This window comes from Musa acuminata, chromosome BXJ2-7 (genome assembly GCF_036884655.1).
Source record: "Musa acuminata AAA Group cultivar baxijiao chromosome BXJ2-7, Cavendish_Baxijiao_AAA, whole genome shotgun sequence".
Classification (NCBI taxonomy): domain Eukaryota; kingdom Viridiplantae; phylum Streptophyta; class Magnoliopsida; order Zingiberales; family Musaceae; genus Musa; species Musa acuminata.
The window spans coordinates 3,572,573-3,597,003 of NC_088344.1; the positions used below are offsets into that span (position 1 = coordinate 3,572,573).

Below are 24,431 nucleotides of genomic sequence, written 5' to 3' on the forward strand. Positions count from 1 at the left end.
CGTCCCGGCGTGTAATCAACACACAGTGAATCCTGCAGGTCACGATTTGAGCAACGACATACGCGTTTGGCAGACTTGTCAACAGCCGAGTCGTCGCGCTCCGAGCACCCCTTCATCGTTTCGTAAATCATTTCGTATAGGATGCCGTATCACGGAGTGCCCCTTAACAAACTTCCTGGTCTCCCTTCTCGTTAATTGCCTGCAATTTTTCCCTCTTCCCTTCTCCCTCTGTTGTTGCCGCCACCCGCCATGGCCGCAGGGGCGGCCGAGCTGTTCAATGGAGAGAGGGCCGTGGTCCTCCTCTTCGTCTCGCGCGTCCTCTTCTCCGTCCCCCATTCTCTGCTCTACGAGGCCCTCGCGCTTTTCCTCCTCGTCGCTGGCGGCCTCCTCGTCGAGATCTCTGCCGAGGGCTCCACCGCCCCCAACCGATTCAAAACCAGGTCCGCCCTCTTTCCCTGCCATTTTAAATCGTGAATGTTATTCCCGGAATTCACACGAAATTATGCAATGTTTGACCTGGTACTTCCTTTCCCTTGGACGGCCAACGATTAGGGTTTGTCTTGATTATTGGTCATTTCATCGAGTTCTAGATGGTGCGATATAATCCAGAAAATTCGATACGTGTATATTTCTTTTCTCAAGCTCTTTTAAGTTTTGATCTCATTCCTAAAATTTTTATTGGTTCTAATCGGTTATTTGGATATTTAGGTCACAGTCAGCATTTCGATCTCAGCATGCAAGAACAGTTTGTACTAAATTCCGATAAACCAGGATAGATTAGGTGTTAGTCACATGTTCGGACGTCTGATTCATGAACGTGTTCGAACTTGAAACGGACGATCACATCACAGTTAGTTATATAAGCATGAGCATGACCTAACATGTAAAATAGAATGATTATGTTAAATGGCTTGAATGATATCAGTTGTTTTGTTTTGTGGCAGCTGTATACAGTCCTCGGTGCAGCTATAGTAAACCTTGCTTTAGGATCATTTGATTTGGATCCCTAATTTTTTTAGGCCTGGCGCATCTTCTGGGATACTACTGGGTACAGTGACATTGCCCGCTGCCATGCTTTCACGATTAATACAACTCTCAAGGGTGCTACCAGAGAATGATGTCACTTCTGAAGGTAGAGTTTCTCATCTTTGATATGGTGATTCACGGGATCAATATCCTACATTATCATATTAAAATTGAGCTTTTATTTCTAATTTTTAAATTTCCGTAGATCTTCAAGTGTTAGATAAAATTATTGTCATTATGGCTTAGGGTTGCAGCGGCCTTTATATGGTACTACAAAGTACACATTCTAAATAAAATGTAGGTCTAATGGTGATGTTATAGTTTATTTTAAGGCCACATGTTGGAATCATTATGTGATCCACTTATATATTATAAAACAAGAAATATACTTAAAGTTGGTTACTTTATTCGATATATTGTGGCAGTGGAAAGTTTAATTTTGTAACAAGGTAATAAGATTTCTTGTGGTTTTTGTAACATGGATTTTCACTGCTGAAACATAAGCTTCTGTTTTCCAGAGTTGTTTCAATTACTAAATAAGGCCTCTATTAAATATGTAGGGGTAAGGTCTCACCTAAATCTGAGACTGAGACAGTCATATCTATCTCGGTTCTTCCTTCAAAAAAAAAATTCATTGTTGGACAATTCGCTTGCTAACAGCCATACTACATAACTGTAGAATCACACTTGACAATACGGGTAATGCAAGAAGTCTTTTGTCATAAGAAGACACATAACTGGAATAATTAAAATTTTGATACAATAAGTTTTAAACCCAAGGTGATTACAACATGGGGTATTTGGTGATATAAACGGTAGAATAAGAAGAAAACAGTGGCAGGATCCTTAGGTATCCTTATTGACACTTTGGTTTCCTATAAATGTTATAATTCACTCAAGCCTATAGGACCCATAAAGTTTTGTCATATTGATTTATGGAGCTCTTGGAAAAAATCAAATGAATGAAGCGTTTGCATGGTTCCTTTTCAGGTTTTGTTTCCTCTTTAAGGTTTGGTCTTTTATAAGACAAACTCAACACACTATATTGGCAGTTCTTTATGCACTTGGCTGCCCTGAAATTATTTCTTTTTTTTTAAAACATATTCTAGCATTGTTTTCAGGCAAGGTAAGTGATTTGTCTCTTACTTAATGTAGTCTTACTTTTACCTTGGCGATTCTCTGTTTTCCTGGATTGTTTATATGCTTTCATATCTGTGACCATAATATGGACTACTATGCATTTTATTAGAAAACAAAAATATTTTTGGCTATTGATCATTCTTGATTTGTTTAATTTTCATCATTTAGTTTCCTGCTCGAAATATTTATTTTTTCTTAGTTTTCTCCTTCTATGGACAGAGGTTGAAGGTTTAAGTATGCAGTACTGGATCGCATCCGCGAGCTGCTTTGGCGTGCTAATTTTCTTCTGTTTAGCACTCTATTGTTCTGCCAAGAATACTGGTTCCTTTCAGCTTAGAAGTTCTGAAGCCTTAAAGTATGGATTACTCCAGACTGTATTGTATGTAGCTGTTTGCTCTCTGTCTCTCACAACAAAATCAGACAGTGGTTAGTTCCATAAATCCTTATGTTTGTTCCCCTGTGATATTCCCTAATGTATACCTGATGTCTTATTAGAAAAGCAGTCCAATTTTAGGAAGCGATTTCATCTGATCCAAAATGGCTGAGGGTTATATGTTGTTTTACTCTTTTACAGGGTCGCTTATTTTGATAAAATTATTGTGGTTAATCTGTCATGCACTTGCCACTGTGGTTCTCATCCAGCACATTCTTCTGACATTTCCATCATGTGCTTCATTAGGTTGGTATCCCACTCATACTACCTCTTTATACATATACATGAATGATGATGGTGGCATTGTAAGTGTTTTTCAGTTATTGTGATTTTTAGCTGACATGATTTTGAACTAGTAAAGTTAAAATGGACCTGCGTAAACACTATTATTTGACTAACTGGGACCAGCCTTATGGCTTGCATCCTCACACTTCTCCAAAGCATTTTTGGAGCATATGATAATATTTCCAGTCATCAAGAGTAGCCAAGCTATGTAGAAACTTTCTTGCACTTTGAAATTTATGAATATTATGAATTCTTTGTCATATTTTACAATTGTTACAAAAGAGTCCGGATTCAACATATTTGAGACATTTTAGTTAATGAAATGGTTTATTAGGTTAAACCGTTAAAGTTCGAGGAGAGCTCAAATTCTACCTAATTACGAATAATTTGCTGAATTTTGGACAAGTATATATATCTTAGTTAGGATTGATCTCCTTTTTGGTACGTATCAAGATTTTAAAGAAAAGGACTGTGGCTGGTTGTACTCTGTCTTGACAATTTTATTTGTGCAATCGCTATAAAAACTAACATGAGATTGGTTTCTCTAGCAACCAGCCTATTCTCTGTCTTCTTGTCCCATATTTACTCTTCCCCATTTCTTTCATTTTGTCTCGTTTGTTTTCTTATCTTCTTTCCTGCTGGAAGCTATTTAAAGTTGATGAGCCCTAAACTCATGTTTATCTCATGTTTAACATAAAAATATGTTTCTCATCTACAATATTTTTTATGTTATTTACTATCTCATGTTTATTTGATAAATATGATTGATAGTACTCGGTCTCATAATGATTGGTATAATTTCAGGAGAAGCACTTTTGGTGTCTAGTGGTCTGGTACTCTACTTTAGTGATATGTTGGCACATACCCTCACCAAGGTCAAGGCTTTGCTTGTAAATTGTCCATCAATCATTTCACACTTGAAAGACATTCAGGAAATCATGTTTGGGAAACTAATTTTAATTTGATTGATCATTTTGACAGACTTTTATGTTCGTAATGTTGAGGACACTAAATTTTGTTGGATATGGAACCCATTCTGAAATTGCAACAGTTATTCAGGTAAGGTTCTTTGAAACATATGGACGAGTTGCAAAATTCTTCATAAGGCAATGTCTTTACTTGCAGGGAGTGATGCTTGGCCTGTTCCTTTTGCCTGCATTTTACAAAATTGTTCTTCGAGGTTGGTTTCACCTAAAAAATTTGAGGAAGCCTGAAGCTTCAATAGCTAATGGAGGACCACACAGTGCAGTTGAAAGTTCGATTATATTTTATGCTTCTCTCTCAGTCATGTTGACAATCTTGATTCCAATATGGATGTGTGTTGTTCAGGATTTTTATGTGCATCCTATCAAATGGTAAGCATGATTAAAATATGTTTCCTAGTTAAATAGCTGACTGAATCTTCTTCCTTTTATTCTCATTTTCCCTGTTGGATTTCAATCAAATAAGATTAAGCAGATATATATATATATATATATATATATATATATATATATATATATATAAGAGCAGTTACAATGCTCCTAGTGGGCAATTTGTATGTTGCTCCCACTATAAAAAGACTGACCCAACCTTGCTCCTTTAGAGGTGGAAGGAATTGAAATCAAGGATAGGTTGGTCAATCCTGTCATAACCGGTGCTATAAATGTAAGAGAAATACTACTTTAATGACTGGCTTACCCCTTGTCTTACGCTCATTTCACTTGAAGGTTGAAGCATGGATGGATCCATTTTCAAGTAGAAGCAACTTAATAGGAGGAATATAAAACTATAGATAGAGGAACAATATAAATGTAGCCATATATATATATACATATATGAAAATTTTTTCGTCCTGTGGGACCAAATTAACTGTTGCTAGACATCATTATGTTAATCATTCATGTTCAAGGTTCTTTTGGGCTCTTTTTGATCATTGTTCACATATTGTTTCAATTTATAACTTGTGTAGATTCAATTTTAAAGCATAACGAATGGAAAAGTGCTTCACAGTCTGGTTTAGGTATGACAAGAAGAGAAATATGCTTATTTTATTAGATGTGATGGACATTTATGTGATTTCTGGCAGGGTGTTGACATTTGTGTTCACTGACCCACTCAAGCGCTTGGCATTATGTGTGTACTGGATATGTGTTATATGTGCTTCTGTTTTGCGGTTCTACAATATATCAAAGCACAGCAAGATTGAAAGGATTCTTCTTAGGAAGTACTACCATCTTGTGGCAGTTCTAATGTTTTTGCCTGCTCTCCTCTTTCAGGTATATGCATATAAAGACTACATTTATTTGATGTAACTTCTACGATAACATTTCTCATAAAGTGCATAACATATTGCAGCCAACTTTTTTGGACCTTGCATTTGGTGCAGCTTTCGCAGTTTTCCTAATTCTGGAAATGATTCGGGTAAGTTTGCTATCTTTGATATGTTTCTTGTGTTCGAAGAGATTTTAGTTTTGAGTATCACATCAAACTAGAGACTTGCTGCTCACTTAAGTAATGAAATTTGTAGTTTAATAATATACATGAAAATGTGAACTCCTCTGGTTTAGTAGAACTTTGTTCTTTTTCTTGTGCATGGTAAACTCATTAGTAAGCTTCCTGATGGTTGATGCAAATCCAGTTTTGTGTCATCACATGACTTTCCATGAAATTGAACCTTGTGAAAAATTTGTATAAGAAACACCATTTTACCAGCTTAGTTGCAAATAATTCTGTGACTATGATGATTCTTCTCAATTTTACTTGACAATGACGCTTTCTGAACCCTGGTTTCAGTAAGAATCTTAGGGTACGGAAAAAAAATACACTAGTCTTATCTGATTGTATCATATATTATTATCATTCCTTTGTATGTGCAACTGTTGCATTAGAATTGTGATCTTGACCTTTTTTTCTGAAAAAGGAAGATGTTTTCATCACTGCATCACCAAGGAGTATTTTGACCGATGACTTCTAATTATATTTAGTATTTGGTGGTAAGATGACATGATAGGTGCTGCCCTAAGAGTTCAATTGTGTAAAGCAGTAAAACTCTCATTCATGGTCAACTTCCTTTTCTGTCTGAGCTTAACAACTGAAGGCAAAATGATTTGTGAATTTAACTTGCCTATTAGTTTTTGGTATTTCTCAGCATATATTAATCGTGTGGCAGGTCTGGAAAATTTGGCCCCTGGGCGACATTGTATATCAGTTCATGAATGCTTTTACCGATCATCGTGACTCAGAGATTCTCATTGTCAGGTTGAGTTTTTCACACAAAAAATTAGGTTGTGGCCTTTTTGTTGAAAGCAAATTGTGTTCCTTACATTTTGGGTTTTATTTGTTTCTAGTCACTTCTCGCTCCTCCTCGGATGTGCCCTCCCAAAATGGATGTCATCTGGGCTGAATGATCGACCACTTGCTCCGTTCGCTGGAATTTTAAGCTTAGGAATTGGTGACACTATGGTAAAGGACTTATTTTTACATATCGGCCCTTTTCTTAATGTTGTCTATGCCCATGAGTTTGATGTTGACACGAGGAGGGAGTGGAAACCAATGTGATTGTTCTAATGGTCACAGTGGCATTCCTTGCTTTGTAAACAGTCTCAGAAACATAAAATATTATGGAAAATTGGTGAGTTAAGATTGAATTTGAAAGTTGAAATATGTTATGTTTTTAATGCAACTGAATCATATAAGCAGCTTGCTTACACTTGTCATTAGGAAACAAAGACTTTGAGAACCAGAAAAGGCACTGTTAGTCCAAGAGCATGCATATGTTACTGGCATGTTTACATCATCTTTGATGGAAGTTAATGCGTATCTTAACTGACAAGAGGGGACTGACGACTCCAAGTGTTTTCCTGAAGTTATTCATGGACGTTAAACTGTTACATGCATGCTAATGTATTTATGTTTAGCATGATTCGATGCTTTCATAAAGTGATACTTGCAAGTCTTTTAGCAACCCTTGCAGCAAGAGTGTAGGTTGAAAACAGATTTTTTTGTACTGTCATCTCTGTTGTCTTTGATCTGCCACGAGAAATGGTAGATCTCACTCATTTCCACTTTGGATGAGGTACTTCCGCACGGCCATGACAGAGGAACTGATTAGTTAATTCTTTTGGCTTAATTGAGCTGATTAACAAGATGAATTTGAGGTTAATTTTGGATATCACTTTCCTTATGGAGTTTCTTTTTAATATTATTTGCATATTCAAAATCTCTATTGAGATTTGAGTTCGTTTCTGTTGATTTTAATGTTTAATGTAACAGTCATTTCTGATAATTCATTAACTTCATTTCGTTAAATAGTTGCTTACATGATGTATGTTGAATGCCAGCAGAAAACAGGATAATGTGGTCTCTGGATCTCTGGATTTTCTTTTCCCGTCTCTTCATACCTGCTTGAAGTTTCTGTTGCCTTCACCTTTCTTCTTAAAACTCACAATGCTGGCTTGGTTCTTTCTCAGGCATCGGTCGTCGGCCATAAGTATGGTGTTCTGCGGTGGAGCAAGACTGGGAGTAAGCTGATGCTTTTTGTGCTTCTCAGATTTGGTTTTACGTTGTCTAATCTTTGGCTAATAAGTAACCGCGTCCCTCCACATGGCTAACATACTTGTTTTCTGATTCCTCAGAGAAAACTATCGAAGGCACCGCAGCCGGAATAACATCCGTCCTCGCAGCTTGCTCGATACTCCTGCCTCTACTGGCATCCACCGGTTACGTTCTGTCCCAGGTTTGATCTCTCCCCTTTATTCACGTCAAAAACTATTTCAGTCTCATGCATTGCTCACAAAAATCAATCACCATGGTTTTGTAGCTTTATTCGTCTTTTTGCTGGTCTCAAAGGTCACAAACTTGATGCTGATCCTGGTGTTTGTATCTGTGCAGCACTGGCTATCTTTGCTCATGGCGGTCACCGTCAGTGGTTTACTGGAGGCATACACGGCACAACTTGACAACGCTTTCATTCCGCTTGTATTCTACAGCCTTCTCTGTCTCTGAGTTGTCGATCCTTGTCGCATGACCCCATCCGAGGTCTCTTTTTGGGTCTTATCCTTTCCTCTAATCTCCTCTCCGGATTCTTTCTTTTATGACGCTCCCCCCCGTGGTCTTTCTTCAGCACTCCTGTACATAGGGAGAGAGAGAGAGAGAGAAAGAATAGTATTATATGAGGTTAGAAGTTAATTGGAGCTACGAAGGGACTTGTATATTAACATAGCTTATAACATTTAAAAATTAAAAGAAATAAAGCAGCGTTGTTATACTTTCGGCACAAACTGATGTGTGCTCACATCCAAGTGTTTTAGATACACTCGATCAGTTAGCTCGATTTATCGACAAATACAAGTGTTTTCAGGAGGCGATAAAAAATATGATCGTATGAGAATACATTAAAAAAATCTGGCAGATGATATAAAGAAATTACGTAAAATTTTCTGGCAATGAAATTAAAATAAAATATATACTATTTATCTGGTAAAATAAGATAAAGAAATAAAAAATCCGACCTGCCGGATTCGAACCAGCGACCTAAGGATGACAGCATACAACTACAGTCCTCCGCTCTGCCAACTGAGCTAAGGTCGGTTGATATTTGTGTAGCCTATTTTGATATTTATGATCTCTCTTGCAATCCTTCTCCTAATACTGAACTATTTTCACTTATGATCGATGACAATTATACAAAGCAAAGCTAATATGAAGACATTCAAACATTTTTCGGTGGCGTCTTAACACACAAAATTGCCAAAATATGATTAACGAGTGAGTCGGTAGGAGTTTCCATTACACAACGTAAAAAACCATTATTTACATGGTCGATATTGTTTCAGTATATTTACATGAAGAGAAGAGTCCGTGGGAGTGTTCATGCTTCCAAAGCTTCCAATATGTCAGTGCGCGTCACAATGCCTGTGAACATGACCAAGGTGGCGTGCATTAGCTAAAAATGGTTTGCAGAGCCCGAGGCATGAGCTCGGTGCTTTGCGTTCGTTCTCACCTATGACTCGCCTTTCCTCGTTCAAGATGGGTATCCTATGGATCTTCATCTTCAGCATCAAGGCTGCAGCATCTGCATAAGAACAGGTAGATTAGATTCTGATCCTGAGAGTTAGGAGTCGAATCATGTAAGATGTATATACCCGTGACTGTCTTCTCAGGCGACAGTGTGATCGCTGGAGAGGACATGACTTCACCGACGCTCGTCTTGGACTGCAAGAGAACAGAAGGTTTCATGCCCGCATCAATCAAAACCCTAAAAGAAAGGTCAGTCACCAACTCCAAGTGAAGAGGCTCTACTCCCGTCGCTCCTGCAAACGACCCCAATGCATCTGCGCTCGCCGTCGACCACCGGCAGCCCCGACACGGCCTCAAAATGATGGTCGATCTCTTCCAGCATCTGGCTGGCGGTCGCAGTCACGATCGCCGTCGACATGACCTCCCTCAGCGGCGAACAAGGCCCGACCTGGTGCAACTCACAGCGGTAATGAGGAGGGAACTGCGTAACGGAGCCGAGGACATTCACACGCATGCAAGCAAGCAGCGGACCTTATGAGCAGTGATGTGTGACTCGAGATACGCCCGCAGGTCATCGTAGCTCAGCAAAGAGAAGTTCTCGGTCCACTCGCCGGAGATGATCCCTTCCGGGTTCTCGTCCAGCTGCGGCCGGCCGTCCCCGGCCGAGAAGACCGACGGCCTGATCTTTGAGCATCTTCTGTTGTCGCGGGCAGTAGACGGAAAGCTTACACCGGGGTTTGTGGTGCCACCGGAGAAGAAAATGTTCTTGGCACCGACCGAGGGGAGCTGCAGTAGGGGGCCACCGTGGATGGAGCTGCACGCCATTGTATGTGAGTTTGCGATCACTGGACCGTGGAGACTTGGGGGGCTCACAGAGTGGGGATGACAGTAAGTACTCGGATCAGGGCTTCACCACAATATCCTCCGCAAGCTGCATGGGTGTGGGGGTCGGACGTTGAGTTCTCTCGTGTCGTTTGTGGAAGATGACACAGGTGGGAGGCTCTGATTGGGTGGGAAAGATTTCTGAGAGGGCCCACTCCGAGAAGAGGATAAGCTTGGAGAACAGTCTTTGGTCTACTGATTCATGCGCACAAGCAACCCTTGCCGTCAATCCTTGTCCATTGAGGTCCAGTCGAGCTTTGTTGGTCCCAATCACGTGTCGATGTTTCAACTTAGCCATCAATTAATGTTTGCAGGGCTCATAATGGGCCTAAAAAGGCCTTCATTTATTGCCAATGAAATTAATTATATATATATATATGAAAAATGATATATGGAAACCGAGCAAGGAGAAAACATCGGTCCAAAATAGATTATTAGATTAATATTTCGTTCATATTGTATAATATTTTCTTGGGTTAAATCTATTATAAAAAAATACACTAAGTAATAATAATCAAGATCATTTATTATTGACTCGAAACTCTTACTTTAACATCAAAAGGATAATATTAAAAATTCATCATATCTCGATCTTCATATAAGCAAGTCATCGAGCAGATCCTTGAATCTTCTTCAATCATTGATCAAGCTTCGAGGCTCCCTTTTAATCATATTGAATCTTGTATGCACATGAGCCTGTATTAAGTTACAGTGCTTCGATGTGTGGATATCTAATAATTGACTTTTAACATAATAATGTTGAAATTTCTATTGACAATAATACATGTGTGTAACTTTTTTTTTTATATAGTTCAAGTCACTTTTTAAAAACCTATTTGGTATCAAATTTCAAGTCACCCAACTTTCAATATTTTATATAATTTGGGAAGATAAAACAGATAAGAATATGGGTAAGGAATAAAGAAAATGATAAACTATCATTAACTTGATTTCAAGAATTTTTTATCATCTAATTTATACTCTTCAATCAAACAAATTAGGAGTATTCTGTGGCATGAGATGGATAATATTCTCTCTCTCTCTCTCTCTCTCTCTCTCTCTCTCTCTCTCTCTCTTTCTGAGGTAATCAACAAGTTGCAGTATTCCCCCCAACTTCTTTCGAAGGCCTACCTGAAGACATCCTCTAAACCTTCTTCGATCATCCTTGTGGCCGTGATGTCATCTTGAGAGTTGACACCAATAGACCTAACATGCCCCATGCTATATGCTTCCCCAATCCAATTAGGATTCGACAACCCATATGCTTCCACAACCATGTATCCCTCAATCCAGATTGTGACACAGATTTTTAAGCTTCTCGATATCCTTCCCAAAAACATCTTCTTTAGGATAAGAACACCTACCGTCTCAGTTCTCAGCACATAGAGAGAGAGAGAGAGAGAGAGAGAGAGAGACAGAGAGGGAAGAGCCCAAACTGTGCTGTGATTGCAGGCAGAAGAAGGTCGAGAAAGGGAGAAAAGTCCATGCACCCACACCCGCAGCACATGGCTTGAGGATTTGGCGCACAAGGTCATGTTGCATGCATGTGCAAACCTACTGCTGAGAGAGAGAGATAGAGAGAGACTTGAAAGCAAGAAGGAAAGCCAACAGTGTGGTTGATGATTTGGGAGTCGGCAGTCACCGGATATGGATGAAAGCTTGAGTTGATCGCTTGGATATTTCATGTTATACTTCACTATTTTCTGACTCTAATTAACGAGTCCTTAATGTTGTGGACTTATAAGTCAAACCTCCCAAGAATCTTTCATATAATTTGGCTCTCATTGTTAGAGCAGAAATTAAACTAAATTATACTTAAATTAAGAAACCCACCAAAAACTATGCCGGAAATGATGACGTCGAGCAAGTTTCTCAAACATGACGTTCGAATAGATCACGACCATGATGAGATCGGTTGCGAAGGAGCCGTCAAAGGTGTTAATCCGACGGCCGGAAGACCGAGTTTGCCTGGCGGACACGATGCTGAGTTGAACAGCCGAGTTGCCCTGCCGGATACGTCGTCCACCCCAACGCCGCCATCCATGCGCAGGCTGTGCTCCGAACGCACACGGAAGCGGATGCATGCAACATAAATATGCTACGTCGGCTTGTCGATCCTGGGAACACTGAATTGGCCGTGATTTGTGGCCGTCCGTCATGTGGGCGTGCTCGAAGCATGCCGTGAGTGACTCTGTTCGTGTGTGTGTGTGAAGGAGAACCACATGGGATGTGAATCATGGAAAGAGACGGACGTTGACCAGTGGCCGGCAATGGTCTTCCTCTATGATTAAGTGCACGCCGCTGGTCAAAGAAGAAGAACATTACAAGTAAAGATGCGGCTCATTTGCCGCAAATCTTGGACTTGATCCCATCTATCCAATTTTTGGGATACTAAGCAGAAGAGCACTACAAGAAATAATATCTTAAATGATTTATCCGTGCTGTCGTTTCTCTCTTTTTTTTCCACCGTCCAAATTGCATCCGATGGTCACCATTCAAACCGTTCTTTTGATGGCCAACCGGAGCTTCCCGGTAGCACGTGTAGGATGGCAATGTCGTCACGGACACGCGTGATGATTGGGGGTTGCTTTGCGGCGACCACGTAATTATGCGCGACACCATCGACGACGACAAACCGTTGTAACGGCAGGCGGGATCGCGTGATGAGGCGAAAGGTGCGGCGGGGAAACCGGCTGCTGCCGGGACGATATCCGACGTGGAGGAGGTGCCTCCCGGGACGAAGCGAAGCCTGGGTCGAGCACGGCGTTAATGTCGGCTGAGGCGACGGAGCACGACGACCCCCTCTCACGTCGTCGGTGGTGGGCGTTGAGTGAGACGCCGTCTCCACTAACGGCGGTTGCAAGGCTGGTAGTTTTCCGTTTCGCGGCTATATAATGGCACTTCCGCGCGGTGTTTCTCGCCAACTCCTCTTCTGGGAAGCGAGAGAGAGGCGAAGAGGGCGACGATGGCGGAGGGTTCGAAGTGCAGTCCGTCTCTGCTGCTGCTACTGTTGCTTCTCGGCCTCCTACTTGTCTCTGCAATTTCCTCCGATTCGAGGTACCTTTATATCGTCCTTTATATCCATTCTTAGTTCAGGAGATCTTGAAGTACGAACTCGATTTGAAGAAAAGATCTCTCCGAGTACGGGGTTTAGGTGCGGAGCAGAAGCCATTGCTCTGGAAACAGGGGGGCTCCAGTTTCTCACGATCGCTTTTCTCTGAGCAGAGCAAAGGCCGTAGCTTTTCGCTGATGAAGGGAGTTCGGGAAGCCGTAGAGACCACTCTCACGAGTTTTCTTTCTTGGTGTTAATGTAGGAACGGGGGAGCTTCACGGAGGAGCCTGAGGGAGGCCAAGGCGAACGCGACGAGCGCCGCTGCTCCGGCGGAAGCGAGGTGAGTATTGTCACACCCAGCTCGATTTGGTAAATCGGAGGACCTGGACCGTTGGAGTTAGTCTAGAATGGATCCGGACCGTCGGATCTCACCGTTGCCGTCTACGGGCATCGTAGATTCCCCCTCTTCCAAGTGTTCGACGTTTTCCTTCGCCTTTTTTGATCTGAGCTCAGAGAGCGGCAGACCACCTCGAGCTGTGTGGGTTTCCCCAAAAGTTGTAGCATCTCGACTTCCGAGATAAAAAAGAGAACAAAAATCCAAATATGTGATCAAGAATTACGCCTCGTTAATGTGTAACTCACCCTGAGATGCTTCTCCTTTTTCTCCTAGGGCTGTGGCCGGGACGGCAGAAGCCGCAGTCGATGATCCGGAAGAGGTTGCTTCCGCTGTCCAAATGTAAGTTCAATAGAGAAGATGCAATTTTTGTGGGTATACCTTTGGTTTGGTAGTAACAGAGAGAGAAACATGGTCCATCAGGATCATAAGCAACAGCACGACTCGTCGATCTCTCGGTTACCTGTCATGCGGCACGGGCAACCCGATCGACGACTGCTGGCGGTGCGATCCGGACTGGCATCTCAACCGGAAAAGGCTGGCCGACTGTGGGATTGGCTTCGGCCGCAACGCCCTCGGTGGGCGCGACGGACAGTACTACGTCGTGACGGATGCCGGGGACGACGATCCCGTGAATCCTCGCCCGGGAACGCTTCGGTACGCGGTCATCCAAGACGAGCCCCTGTGGATCACCTTCGAGCGCGACATGGTGATCACGCTCAAGGAGGAGCTCATCATGAACAGCTTCAAGACGGTCGACGGGCGCGGCGCCAACGTCCACATCGCCAACGGCGCCTGCATCACCATCCAGGACATCACCAACGTCATCATCCACGGCCTCCACATCCACGATTGCAAGCCCACCGGGAACGCCATGGTCCGCAGCTCCCCTTCCCACTATGGATGGAGGACCATGGCCGACGGCGATGGAGTATCCATCTTCAGCTCCAGCCACATCTGGGTCGACCACTGCTCTCTGTCCAACTGCGCCGATGGGCTCGTTGATGCCGTCGTGGGCTCCACTGCCATTACGATCTCCAACAATTACTTCACCCACCACAACGAGGTATTCCATTCTCGCCGTGCTCTTGTCAGATGCCGTCAGGATCATACTGACACCGATCGAGTGTTGGCGAAATCGATGCAGGTCATGCTTTTGGGTCACAGTGATTCTTACGTAAGGGATAAATCCATGCAAGTTACGATCGCATTCAACCATTTTGGCGAGGGACTGATTCAGAGAATGCCCAGGTATCTTCCTGAACATTCAAATCATGTTCCTACATGAGATGACACAGTGCGGAACTTGCAGGTGCAGGCATGGTTACTTCCATGTCGTAAACAATGACTACACACACTGGGAGATGTATGCCATCGGTGGGAGTGCAAATCCAACCATCAACAGCCAGGGCAACCGATACCTCGCCCCGACCGATCCGTTTGCCAAGGAGGTACACTGTTCTCCATCCTCTGTTTCGTGTCAGGATTCACCTCACTCGCTCACACTGTACTTCGATCGAACAGGTGACGAAGAGGGTGGACACGGATGCGAGCGTGTGGAAGAGCTGGAACTGGAGGTCGGAGGGTGACCTGCTACTAAACGGTGCTTACTTCACCCCCTCCGGTGCAGGCGCTTCAGCCAGCTACGCAAGGGCCTCCAGCCTCGGGGCCAAGCCTTCTTCATTGGTCGCCACATTGACTTCCAATGCTGGCGTCCTTTCCTGCCGAGCCGGGGCTCAATGCTAATGCAACGCCCACCACCGCCAGAAGAACAGAATTCCCGATTCTTTATGCTGCATCCTCAGCAATGTCATTTCCTCCAGATTGCCCAACCTCCGCCTGCTTCCACCGCATGCGGAAGCGTTGTCTGTTTCCTCGTTTCTGTTGTTTTGGCTCCTCATCTATATATATACTCTCCTCTTCTACTTCTAGCTTTCTTCACAGCTTCTATTGCCTCCCATTTCTCATTCTTATGGCTGTTGTGATAGGTGTTTCTAACACTGGGAAAGCAATCCTTGATTTTTTTTCTAATCTTAATGCAAATCTAGAAAACCAACGGCTACAAGGGATGCTGGCAATAAAAGAAAAAAATCTCCATGTAAAAATAATCAATCACACAAAAAAAGGGGAAAAAGTCTGGATGTCAGAATTAAGATCGCGTGTCCGCATGCGGAACAGGAAATAAGGGGAATTAGTTATCGTGGCGTTGGTGGCTGCCACGTAGCCCAATCCCCAACGATAGAAGGGAAGCGACCGGGGGGTTGCGTCTCTTGTCGCGAGAATAAAAATCCTCTCCCCCTTCCGAGCTCTTCCCAACTCAACTCCTTCCTCTTCACCTTGGCAGCCGCCCACGCTGCCCACCGAGAGAGAGAGAGCGAGACGAGATCTCCCACTTCTAAGCTGGTGAGTCCTCTTCTGATCATTCTTGTAGACGATGGTACTTTTTGCTCTTGGAGAGAGAAGTAAAAAGGCTTCTTTTTTTCTTTTCTTTTGGGGATAGATTTGTAGGTTGTGAGGAACAAGAAGGGCTTCCGTCTCTTTGATCACGTTTAGATTCAGGCTGCAATTTAGGTGCTCAAGGTTGCTGAAGGGTCTTACGGTCGATAAATTGTGAGCGGAAATTGGTCCCCTTGTCGTTCTGCGGGGGGATGTTTCTTGTGACGAGTAGATTGGATCCTGGAAACCCTTTGCTATCATTTTTCTTATCGATCAATGAGTTCAAGAGAAAATTTTCACCTTTTTTCAGTTCTTTCTCGTTATAAGTTGGTATTAATATGTTTGTTCTTCAAAGGATTCCCCTATGCTGTACTAAAAAGATGAATTGTATGACCCCCCCCGACCGCATAGTATCAAAGATTGGCCTTTTGAAATAGATGCGGCCTTATAAACAAAATATGAAGTACCAGCATGGAGGCTATCTTTTGGCAGACTTCATTATGATAGTGGTGTGGTAGTTTGGCATTTAAATGGACTATAGTCAGAAATGCAAGGAATTCGAGTATACTAGATTTTCTACAGCATCATATCCAAGGGAAATGATGCTCCATTAGACTTACTTTCACTGCTAAGTCGGATCTTTGCATTCGTCTTCTTAGGTTAACCAACTTTGAATTCATTCGATTGGTTTGCGGAACACCCTCAATTCGTCTCATTAGTAGCAAAAGAAGTGTATCTATGTGAAACATGCACTTCTTGAACTGTGGTGAGCTGAACACAGGCATTCGTGCTTGAGCCCAATTTCTCAAACCTTCCCTTTGTTTGATTGAGCCAAGCTCGAGGCCTGGTTTGTTCAAACTCAGGTTGTTTGCTCGGTCTTGTTGCTAGTTGTATGAGTTTACAGTTCTGCTTTGATGATCTGACATATCTTTGTTCTGGCTGGACAGGGAGAATAATGGCAGCTTCATCAGTATGCCTGACTACAAAACCAAGATTTACCAAGGAGATTTTTGGAAATCATCTGACTTATTCAGCAGGCCTTCCTTCACTCTCTGTTTTGTCTCGGCCAATCTCTGTTTCTGCCTCTTTGGACCAGAAGCAGCATGAAGGAAGAAGAGGATTTCTTAAATTGCTCCTTGGAAATATTGGATTAAGCTTGCCGACCATAGTGGGTGCAAGGAAAGCTTACGCTGATGATCAAGGTGTATCATCTTCAAGAATGTCATATTCAAGATTCTTAGAGTATCTAGACAAGGATAGGGTGAAGAAAGTTGACTTGTTTGAGAATGGAACCATAGCTATAGTGGAAGCTGTTTCTCCTGAGCTTGGCAACCGGATCCAGAGAGTCCGTGTGCAACTTCCCGGTCTTAGTCAGGAGCTTCTTCAGAAGTTGAGAGAGAAGAATATTGATTTTGCTGCACATAATGCTCAAGAAGACTCCGGATCTCTTTTGTTCAATTTGATTGGAAACTTGGCATTCCCCCTTATCCTAATAGGAGGTTTGTTTCTTTTGTCGAGACGGTCATCTGGTGGGCTTGGTGGACCTGGAGGCCCTGGCTTTCCACTTGCCTTCGGTCAATCAAGAGCCAAGTTCCAGATGGAACCTAATACGGGGGTCACTTTTGATGATGTTGCTGGAGTAGATGAAGCAAAACAGGACTTTATGGAAGTAGTTGAGTTCCTGAAAAAGCCCGAGAGATTCACTGCAGTGGGAGCCCGTATTCCTAAAGGTGTCCTTCTAATAGGTCCTCCAGGAACTGGAAAGACTTTGCTTGCCAAGGCAATTGCTGGTGAAGCAGGTGTCCCATTTTTCTCAATTTCAGGATCTGAATTTGTAGAAATGTTTGTTGGTGTCGGTGCTTCACGAGTTCGTGACCTTTTCAAGAAGGCCAAAGAGAATGCTCCTTGTATTGTGTTTGTTGATGAGATCGATGCCGTTGGTAGGCAAAGAGGAACAGGAATTGGAGGAGGAAATGATGAAAGAGAACAGACTCTCAATCAGCTTTTGACTGAAATGGATGGCTTTGAAGGAAATACTGGTATAATTGTCATTGCAGCGACCAACCGCGCAGACATTCTGGATTCTGCTTTACTTCGGCCTGGTCGATTTGACAGACAGGTTAGTAACATCCCTTTTATATCTAGGCCTAAGATTCCAAAACATGCTGAGGAGAAACAATTGAATCATAAATTTAAATTAAGATTATTATTTGTCATTACATCTACAAAATGGTAGTATTTTGAGATTTATTTTCTCTAATGTTCTGACTTCTGAGGAATTGTGGTTACAATTTGCAGGTTACGGTAGATGTTCCAGATGTTCGGGGACGTACAGAAATCCTGAAGGTTCACGGCAGCAATAAAAAATTTGAGGCTGATGTTTCACTTGATGTTATAGCAATGAGAACTCCTGGTTTCAGTGGAGCAGATCTTGCAAATCTTTTGAATGAAGCAGCCATCCTGGCTGGCCGCCGTGGTAAACCGGCAATATCATCGAAAGACATAGATGATTCTATTGACAGGATTGTGGCTGGCATGGAAGGAACCATAATGACAGATGGTAAAAGCAAAAGTCTGGTTGCATATCATGAAGTCGGACATGCAATTTGCGGGTAAGAATAGCCTCTCATGTTACAAATCAGTTTGTCCTTTGTGTTTCTGTAAAATTCTAGGCAAGCTGCATGGCCTTCCAAATTTTGTAGCGAGTTCTTTATCTTTTCCCTCTAAAATGAACTAACTAAAATCAACTTGTAGCCTTTCTGATACTTCCAGCAATGATTAATCAGTTGCCCAATTGTTGATATTGCCTCTTAAACTTAGTTGTTGTTGCTTTTTCATATGTCGGCTTGTGGAAAGTTAGACTCGGGTATGGATTTTCTACAAAGTGTTAATCCATTATTCTTCCGTCTTTGACTTGTTCTTCCGTGATAGGGAAGTGAAGCAAATCTCAGCAACTTAGGATCATTGGTATAGGTAACTGCAGTTGACTAACTCTAAAAGGTGTTTTTGGCTCTTAATTTTCCATTCTAATCTAACAACTTTTACCATGTTAAATTGTTTCTAGTTAAACCTTAGCTGTTTTCTCCTCTAAGTCCATTAATTTGTCAACATTAGTTTTAGATTGTCTTCTCAACACCTAATTGACATTTCCAAATTGCAGAACATTAACTCCAGGACATGATCCTGTGCAAAAGGTCACCCTCGTTCCACGTGGCCAGGCACGTGGACTGACATGGTTCATCCCCATGGATGATCCTACTTTGATTTCAAAGCAACAGCTTTTTGCAAGAATTGTTGGTGGTCTTGGAGGAAGAGCGGCTGAGGAGGTTATCTTTGGGGAATCTGAGGTGACCACTGGTGCAGCTGGTGACCTACAGCAGATCACTGGCTTGGCCAAACAGGTTAGTGTTACATCACAACTTTTTAATTTGCACAGCAACAAGAAATTGTGTATTAGCTTTTTCACTATGTTCTGCTGCTCCTTTGTTGAAATGATGAGTGATAATAAACTGCCTTGAGAAAGTTAAAATAGGATGGAATAGAAATTCAGAAATCAAAAATATTTTGACACCTCGAGACAAACCTGCTTTGAATAGTCCACGCACTTCTCTTTTTTTTTACTAAATGCAACTCATGGGACTCCTTGAACATTTGCATTGCTCAGTCTCAGATGATGACACAGAAGACAAATTGCAGCAACTTAACTGTTGTGTCAAGTGTCACCCTGTTGTTATCACATACGGCTTTCTTACCAAAATATGGGAGCTCTTCTTAAATTCTGATTTATTTCTTACACTTGCATCTCTCTATAAGAAATGAATAGAAGTTTGGAGCTGTCCTGTGGCACAGGAAAACCTTTTTGGTTTCTGTGATTGTTGGATGATTACTTACATGTTTTGCATAATGCAACATGGATCATCAGATTGACATACTCTGGTCATTGTATATCACACCAACTAGTTCCTCGTGTGATCATATTGATATCATGAAAAATTTAAAGTTTTCTTTTTCTATCACCTCCAAAGAAATATTCTGTGGCAGCATATGGAGATGGATACCTTGTCTACAGATATTCTGGCATCTGACATAATAGCTGCCTGGAAAAAGATTCTATGGACATGATGGATGTTGATTAAGGGAACTAGGAACTGATTATAAAGGTGGTTGTCTTCTATGAAATATATATCGACTACTGAATTAGACAGATGAATAGGTTTTATTTGTCTTATGTTTCATGGTATGCATGTACCGTCTTGAGCATTCATAACTGTCTCCTTTTATTTCCTTTTTCTTTTCCCTGTTGCAGATGGTGGTGACATTCGGTATGTCTGAGATTGGTCCATGGTCGCTTATGGATTCAGGAGCACAAAGTGGTGATGTTATCATGAGAATGATGGCCAGAAACTCAATGTCCGAGAAACTTGCTGAAGACATCGATGCTGCTGTGAAGCGGATCTCAGACAGCGCATACGAGATTGCACTCAGTCATATTAGGAACAATCGGGAAGCCATTGATAAGATCGTCGAGGTGCTACTAGAGAAGGAAACGATGACCGGCGATGAATTCCGAGCAATTCTTTCCGAGTTTGTGGAGATCCCTGTGGAGAACAGGGTTCCTGCGGCCACACCAGCTGCCGTCTCGGCTTAATTTGCTACGTCAAAGATAAACTTCTTGTCATTAACCATTTAACAAAGACTATATCTCAATCTTTGTGTAAAACCCTTTTGAGGGTGATCATGTGAGATACAATGTGTAGTATCTTGTTTGCCTATAGCAAGTGTAATGAAATTTATGATCTCAATAAACTGTAAAAGCAAGATAATTTTTGAACTTAATGTGACACATTCAAACAGTCATTGTAGTTCTTTCAGAACAATCGATTTGTTAATGGTGTTTTCGCCCAAAATACATAACTAACCTGTGATGTTCTGTGCAATCTAATGGTCGAAGGATTATTTGTGTTTTGTGACTAAAAACTGTGCCTTGTTTTTTTCAATCAAAAAATGTTACCTATTCCTCGATCTTATGAATATAAATAAAAATTTAAATATTTTTAATTTATTTTTACATAGTTTAATGATAACAAAATGTAAGCGGTCCCGACTAATGTTATTATTGGTGTTGTCATCATATTTTATCTAATATAATATTTTAATTCAAAGAATCTCACACCAAAATGTATTATTTCACATGTAATTTACATTACTACAAATCTAATTCATATGTTAAGATGAGTCCATGTTGCTTATCTACCGTTCCAAGGTTGGTGCTTTGATACATCAATTGATGGAGACAGTGTTGCTCACAATTGTGTCCATAGATATCATTGCCAAAAAATTGTACAATCATGTCCTATAGACAATGGACAAATCATTATGAAACATTTATTCGCATAACATTATCAGTATAATTATCGATTAATCAATTTTCATTGCAAAATACATGAAACATTTTCATACAAAATTCGACGCTTAGTGGGTTTAGTGAAGTGATGTGTGAACCACTTTCTTGGCACATCCAACCGTTCTCGTGTGTTTGGCTGCGTCAATATCCGTGCAACACATCATCATCCTGGAAATCCCATTAATTCCTCGCAAAGCGGTCGAGGGAGAGGTTAGGCTATGAGTATTACGCTCAAATCGCACCCGCATTTTGAAACACGTAACTCGTAGCCTGAAGAAGGTCCGAGTGGGACCGACTCGACGTACGTCATTTCATCAGGTACGTTCGGCGCGTGAACGTTTCGAGTCACCAACCAGAAAAGGACGCCGAACCATGAGGATCACAGACTGTCGCCGTCGGCGCGAGGTTGTTATGGCCTCTGTCCAACCAGCATCCAGACAAGTGCATATGTGGACGGGGCCCATGGTCGATCGCCATTGCAACGAGTGCTTCTGGTGTTTGGTCGCTCGCACGGAACACGGGAGCGGCTGCGGTGGGCCCCGCATTTTTAGATTTGACCGTACGAATGGTTCCTGCGAACGATCGGTTACCTCGGACGAGTCCCGTCACCGTTCACCTCTTCCTCTCCGATCACCGCCGCGAAAACACCACGGAAAATGCCAGCGCACCGCGATCGCACGGTACGGTCACGCTGCGCCGATACCCGAGTAGCCAACGGCCGAAGAGATCGTATGGGACCCATCAGTGGCCTCTTAGAGAACGAGTAAGCGTGGGTAACTTTGCCAGGCTTTACATATGAACAGGAGACGTGACGCGTTGGAGCCATGGTTTTCGGACACGTGGCAGCGATACCGACGAAGAGCGAAGCAAAATAGTTAGCCAACTCCAGCTGGAAACAGCGCACTGTCTAAATGCTTCGTGGTTAGTAACAGAGCACCAGCTTTTCTGAAAGACTGGCCTTTGATCGACACGACTCGAGTACAAAAAGCTCGACAAAGAAGATTTCACTGTTCCTTCTCCTTTTTCTTTCTGATTCATATGATTCTTCTCTGCTGTGCTGTAGTTACAGTGGCCACTGCAACTGGTGACCCAGATCGAACTGGCTTGAAAGCAATGAAATGCATAAGAATCGGATTCGACTTGTCTTTTCTTCTGAAATCTGAAGAATTTACCTTGAATGACCTCCAAAATGGCGACTTTGAGCTCCGAGAGTAATCGGAGGAGAGAAAAGCGATTACTTTGACGCGAATTCCGTTGCGACGGAGAGCGTCGAGATCTCTGCCTCTTCTTCAGGTGTGGCTGGGAGGTTGAGGTCGATGAAGCTGCCTTCGAGGACGAAAGGAGAGAGCGGCGGTAGTGGACGGTGAACGGGGGCAGTGATGGCGGAGGAAAGATGGGATCTTTTGTGGCCGCCGAGCGCCTGGCCGGAGGAGAAGACCCTGCAGCAGTAAGGGCACTCGAAGAGCTTGGGCTCGCGGTCAGGAGGGTTGGTATCGGCGGTCGGGATGCGTTCCACCTCGACCCTCTTGTGGCTCGCGCGGTGGCCGCCGAGAGCTTGATACGACCGGAAGAACTTCCCGCACGTGTTGCATTGGTACCTGGTCCTCTTCCGCCGTGATCTGGCGGCGAGCGGCGGTTCCGCTTCCTTCTCCTCCACTTGATCGTAATAGATCTCCTCCTCTTCGTCCTCATTGGTCTCGTCCAAGCCGTTGGATCGCTGGCCCTCTGCTTCCGATTTGGACCAGGCGTCGCGGGAGAGCAGCATGAGGCAGCGGGCGACGTCCTCCTCAGTCGAGGCGTCCGAGACGGAGCTGACCTGTTTGGCGTCGGCGACGGCATCAACTTGGCGGCGAGGACGGCTTAGCCGCCGTCGGAAGGACGACTCCGCGTCGCTCTCGCCATCATGAACGACGGTGGAGGATCCGCCTGCGGCGACGGAGGAGAACTCAGGATCGACAAGTCGGAAGCTTCTCTTCGGGTTCTTGCGGAAACCGTACGCGCCCATCGCCGGCCTGCCCTCCGCCGCCACGGAGAAAGAGGACGAGGAGGCGGAAGGAGAGGGGAGTGCCTGCTGAGCCATCGCGGGACGAGCGGCAGAGTTCCTGTGGGAGCGCATGTGACCGCCGAGTGCGTGGCCATTGGAGAAGCGGCGGCCGCAGAGCCTGCATCTTGGTCTATCCATGACCTCAAAGATCGGATCTTTGGATCTCTTTGAGCTCGTTCTCTTCACTGTTCCATTGCCTCTCTCGTCTTCTCCTCTGCGAGCTGCTGTGTGAGCTTAGGAACACAGAAAAAAAAGGGCGCTGGTGAACGCAGTACTCATTCCTCTCTCTCGTTCCGACAAATGACAGCGAGGAGGGACGAGGCGGAAGGGCAGATGGATACCACAACTTTAATCCAAAAAGCAAGGTCATTAAGATCAAGCAATACAGCAAAAGACACCAGCAGCGAACAGAGCACTGTCCCAACCCCTCTCTGTTCTATACGTATAACACGACGGAGACCGTCCTCGAGACCGTAGCTCTCTCTTGCAACCATCAGGCAGTGGCACCCAAATTGAGGAGGTTTCTGTGAAGGTTCTGCTGCAGATGGTAAGAGATGATGATATCTATGCCGACAAAAAATCTCTGTCATAGCAGCTCCTTATTTAAGTCCATTTCAATGAAGGTGGGGGCAATCGTGTCGATTTGTGGTGGTAGGAGAAGTACAAGCTTCAGCTCCACACAACAATGGTGACGCAGAATTGAATCGCTTCTTCAAGAGCTATATAGTGGAGATTGCCGGTGATCATTATTAATCCAGAAAGCTAACACTTAGTTCTCCTCTTTAACCCCTTCGAAGCATGAGTGAAATATAAAGGTGTGTGTTCCAATCAACTTTATCCTCTTGATTGATGTAATAATAATAATAATAATAATAATAATATTTTATGTACGGAGATTAAGTAACTAACCATAGAGTACCACGTGTCGTTACACAGTTGGGGCTCTATTTATGGGCCGGGCCGCAAGATAGATAAGCCACCGAGGCTTTCCGATCTGTACCCCACTCGTCGTGAAAGACGAGCGAAAACCATGGCGGCGATCGCGCACTCCATCGGTGGCCCCGAGAGCGCACAAGCGCGATCAGCGCTGACAGAGGACGGTGGCGCCGGTCGGGAGCCACGTCTTCCGTGGTGTTCAGGATCTTAAGCAAGCCGTCACCGCCGCCGCTGCCGAGGACCTCAACAGAAGTTTGTCGACGCCGCAGACTTACTTTCCAGACCATGGTTGATTGAAGGTGTGATTTCTGCCTCGACAATCGTTTGACATCTCTAATTTAATCTCTGCAAAACAAGGATTCAAATGGGTTATAAGAATTGGGGTACCACTGTGTTGAA

At 43.2% G+C, this 24,431-nt stretch overlaps 5 protein-coding genes and 1 non-coding gene across 8 annotated transcripts; 3 read left to right on the top strand and 3 right to left on the bottom strand.

Moving 5' to 3' along the window:
- The first annotated feature begins 132 nt into the window (after positions 1 to 132).
- LOC103990639 (dolichol kinase EVAN) lies at positions 133 to 7,895 on the top strand. 2 transcript variants are annotated; one of them, XM_009409847.3, is made up of 14 exons: positions 133 to 440; positions 1,020 to 1,132; positions 2,386 to 2,592; positions 2,741 to 2,845; positions 3,689 to 3,759; positions 3,866 to 3,943; positions 4,010 to 4,239; positions 4,953 to 5,142; positions 5,222 to 5,287; positions 6,036 to 6,124; positions 6,214 to 6,328; positions 7,336 to 7,387; positions 7,501 to 7,601; positions 7,757 to 7,895. In XM_009409847.3, exons 1-14 carry the CDS (start codon positions 250 to 252, stop codon positions 7,868 to 7,870), a joined length of 1,722 nt encoding a protein of 573 aa, XP_009408122.2. In that variant the 5' UTR covers positions 133 to 249; the 3' UTR covers positions 7,871 to 7,895. The 2 variants fall into 2 exon arrangements, with proteins under 2 accessions (XP_009408122.2, XP_064972199.1); XM_065116127.1 differs by having other exon boundaries at positions 301 to 440; positions 945 to 1,132.
- Positions 7,896 to 8,370: 475 nt separating this feature from the next.
- On the bottom strand, positions 8,371 to 8,455 carry TRNAY-GUA (transfer RNA tyrosine (anticodon GUA)). The gene is given in 2 exon segments: positions 8,371 to 8,406; positions 8,419 to 8,455. It is a non-coding gene; the product is annotated as a tRNA-Tyr (tRNA).
- Positions 8,456 to 8,622: 167 nt separating this feature from the next.
- LOC135616682 (uncharacterized) lies at positions 8,623 to 9,837 on the bottom strand. 2 transcript variants are annotated; one of them, XM_065116129.1, is made up of 5 exons: positions 9,416 to 9,834; positions 9,147 to 9,332; positions 9,010 to 9,079; positions 8,868 to 8,939; positions 8,623 to 8,779 (listed from the first exon to the last, which is right to left on the bottom strand). In XM_065116129.1, the coding sequence occupies exons 1-5, from the start codon at positions 9,707 to 9,709 to the stop codon at positions 8,736 to 8,738; spliced, it is 666 nt and encodes a 221-aa protein (XP_064972201.1). In that variant the 5' UTR covers positions 9,710 to 9,834; the 3' UTR covers positions 8,623 to 8,735. The 2 variants fall into 2 exon arrangements, with proteins under 2 accessions (XP_064972201.1, XP_064972200.1); XM_065116128.1 differs by having other exon boundaries at positions 8,623 to 8,939; positions 9,416 to 9,837.
- A 2,828-nt stretch (positions 9,838 to 12,665) lies between these two features.
- LOC103990636 (probable pectate lyase 8) lies at positions 12,666 to 15,143 on the top strand. The gene is made up of 7 exons (XM_009409845.3): positions 12,666 to 12,823; positions 13,081 to 13,158; positions 13,489 to 13,554; positions 13,636 to 14,278; positions 14,360 to 14,463; positions 14,525 to 14,663; positions 14,737 to 15,143. The coding sequence occupies exons 1-7, from the start codon at positions 12,732 to 12,734 to the stop codon at positions 14,956 to 14,958; spliced, it is 1,344 nt and encodes a 447-aa protein (XP_009408120.2). The 5' UTR covers positions 12,666 to 12,731; the 3' UTR covers positions 14,959 to 15,143.
- Positions 15,144 to 15,459: 316 nt separating this feature from the next.
- On the top strand, positions 15,460 to 20,484 carry LOC103990635 (ATP-dependent zinc metalloprotease FTSH 2, chloroplastic). The gene is made up of 5 exons (XM_009409844.3): positions 15,460 to 15,615; positions 16,596 to 17,767; positions 17,947 to 18,260; positions 18,809 to 19,049; positions 19,955 to 20,484. Exons 2-5 carry the CDS (start codon positions 16,604 to 16,606, stop codon positions 20,294 to 20,296), a joined length of 2,061 nt encoding a protein of 686 aa, XP_009408119.1. The 5' UTR covers positions 15,460 to 15,615; positions 16,596 to 16,603; the 3' UTR covers positions 20,297 to 20,484.
- Positions 20,485 to 21,916: 1,432 nt separating this feature from the next.
- On the bottom strand, positions 21,917 to 23,910 carry LOC135616680 (zinc finger protein ZAT9-like). Its single transcript, XM_065116126.1, has 2 exons — positions 22,225 to 23,910; positions 21,917 to 22,151 (listed from the first exon to the last, which is right to left on the bottom strand). Exon 1 carries the CDS (start codon positions 23,232 to 23,234, stop codon positions 22,287 to 22,289), a length of 948 nt encoding a protein of 315 aa, XP_064972198.1. The 5' UTR covers positions 23,235 to 23,910; the 3' UTR covers positions 21,917 to 22,151; positions 22,225 to 22,286.
- Between the last annotated feature and the right edge of the window lie 521 nt (positions 23,911 to 24,431).

Excerpts from the sequence above, each read along its gene's own strand:
- LOC103990639 (XM_009409847.3), top strand. The coding sequence starts at position 250 with ATGGCCGCAGGGGCGGCCGAGCTGTTCAATGGAGAGAGGGCCGTGGTC. Across the intron at positions 3,944-4,009 it reads AAATTGCAACAGTTATTCAG|GGAGTGATGCTTGGCCTGTT; the intron begins GTAAGGTTCTTT and ends CTTTACTTGCAG. Across the intron at positions 6,125-6,213 it reads TCAGAGATTCTCATTGTCAG|TCACTTCTCGCTCCTCCTCG; the intron begins GTTGAGTTTTTC and ends ATTTGTTTCTAG.
- LOC135616682 (XM_065116128.1), bottom strand. The coding sequence starts at position 9,709 with ATGGCGTGCAGCTCCATCCACGGTGGCCCCCTACTGCAGCTCCCCTCG. Across the intron at positions 9,080-9,146 it reads GTAGAGCCTCTTCACTTGGA|TCCAAGACGAGCGTCGGTGA; the intron begins GTTGGTGACTGA and ends GTTCTCTTGCAG. Across the intron at positions 8,940-9,009 it reads GCCTGAGAAGACAGTCACGG|ATGCTGCAGCCTTGATGCTG; the intron begins GTATATACATCT and ends GTTCTTATGCAG.
- LOC103990636 (XM_009409845.3), top strand. The coding sequence starts at position 12,732 with ATGGCGGAGGGTTCGAAGTGCAGTCCGTCTCTGCTGCTGCTACTGTTG. Across the intron at positions 13,555-13,635 it reads GTTGCTTCCGCTGTCCAAAT|GATCATAAGCAACAGCACGA; the intron begins GTAAGTTCAATA and ends ATGGTCCATCAG. Across the intron at positions 14,664-14,736 it reads CCGATCCGTTTGCCAAGGAG|GTGACGAAGAGGGTGGACAC; the intron begins GTACACTGTTCT and ends TCGATCGAACAG.
- LOC103990635 (XM_009409844.3), top strand. The coding sequence starts at position 16,604 with ATGGCAGCTTCATCAGTATGCCTGACTACAAAACCAAGATTTACCAAG. Across the intron at positions 18,261-18,808 it reads GTCGGACATGCAATTTGCGG|AACATTAACTCCAGGACATG; the intron begins GTAAGAATAGCC and ends TCCAAATTGCAG. Across the intron at positions 19,050-19,954 it reads TCACTGGCTTGGCCAAACAG|ATGGTGGTGACATTCGGTAT; the intron begins GTTAGTGTTACA and ends TCCCTGTTGCAG.
- LOC135616680 (XM_065116126.1), bottom strand. The coding sequence starts at position 23,234 with ATGGATAGACCAAGATGCAGGCTCTGCGGCCGCCGCTTCTCCAATGGC.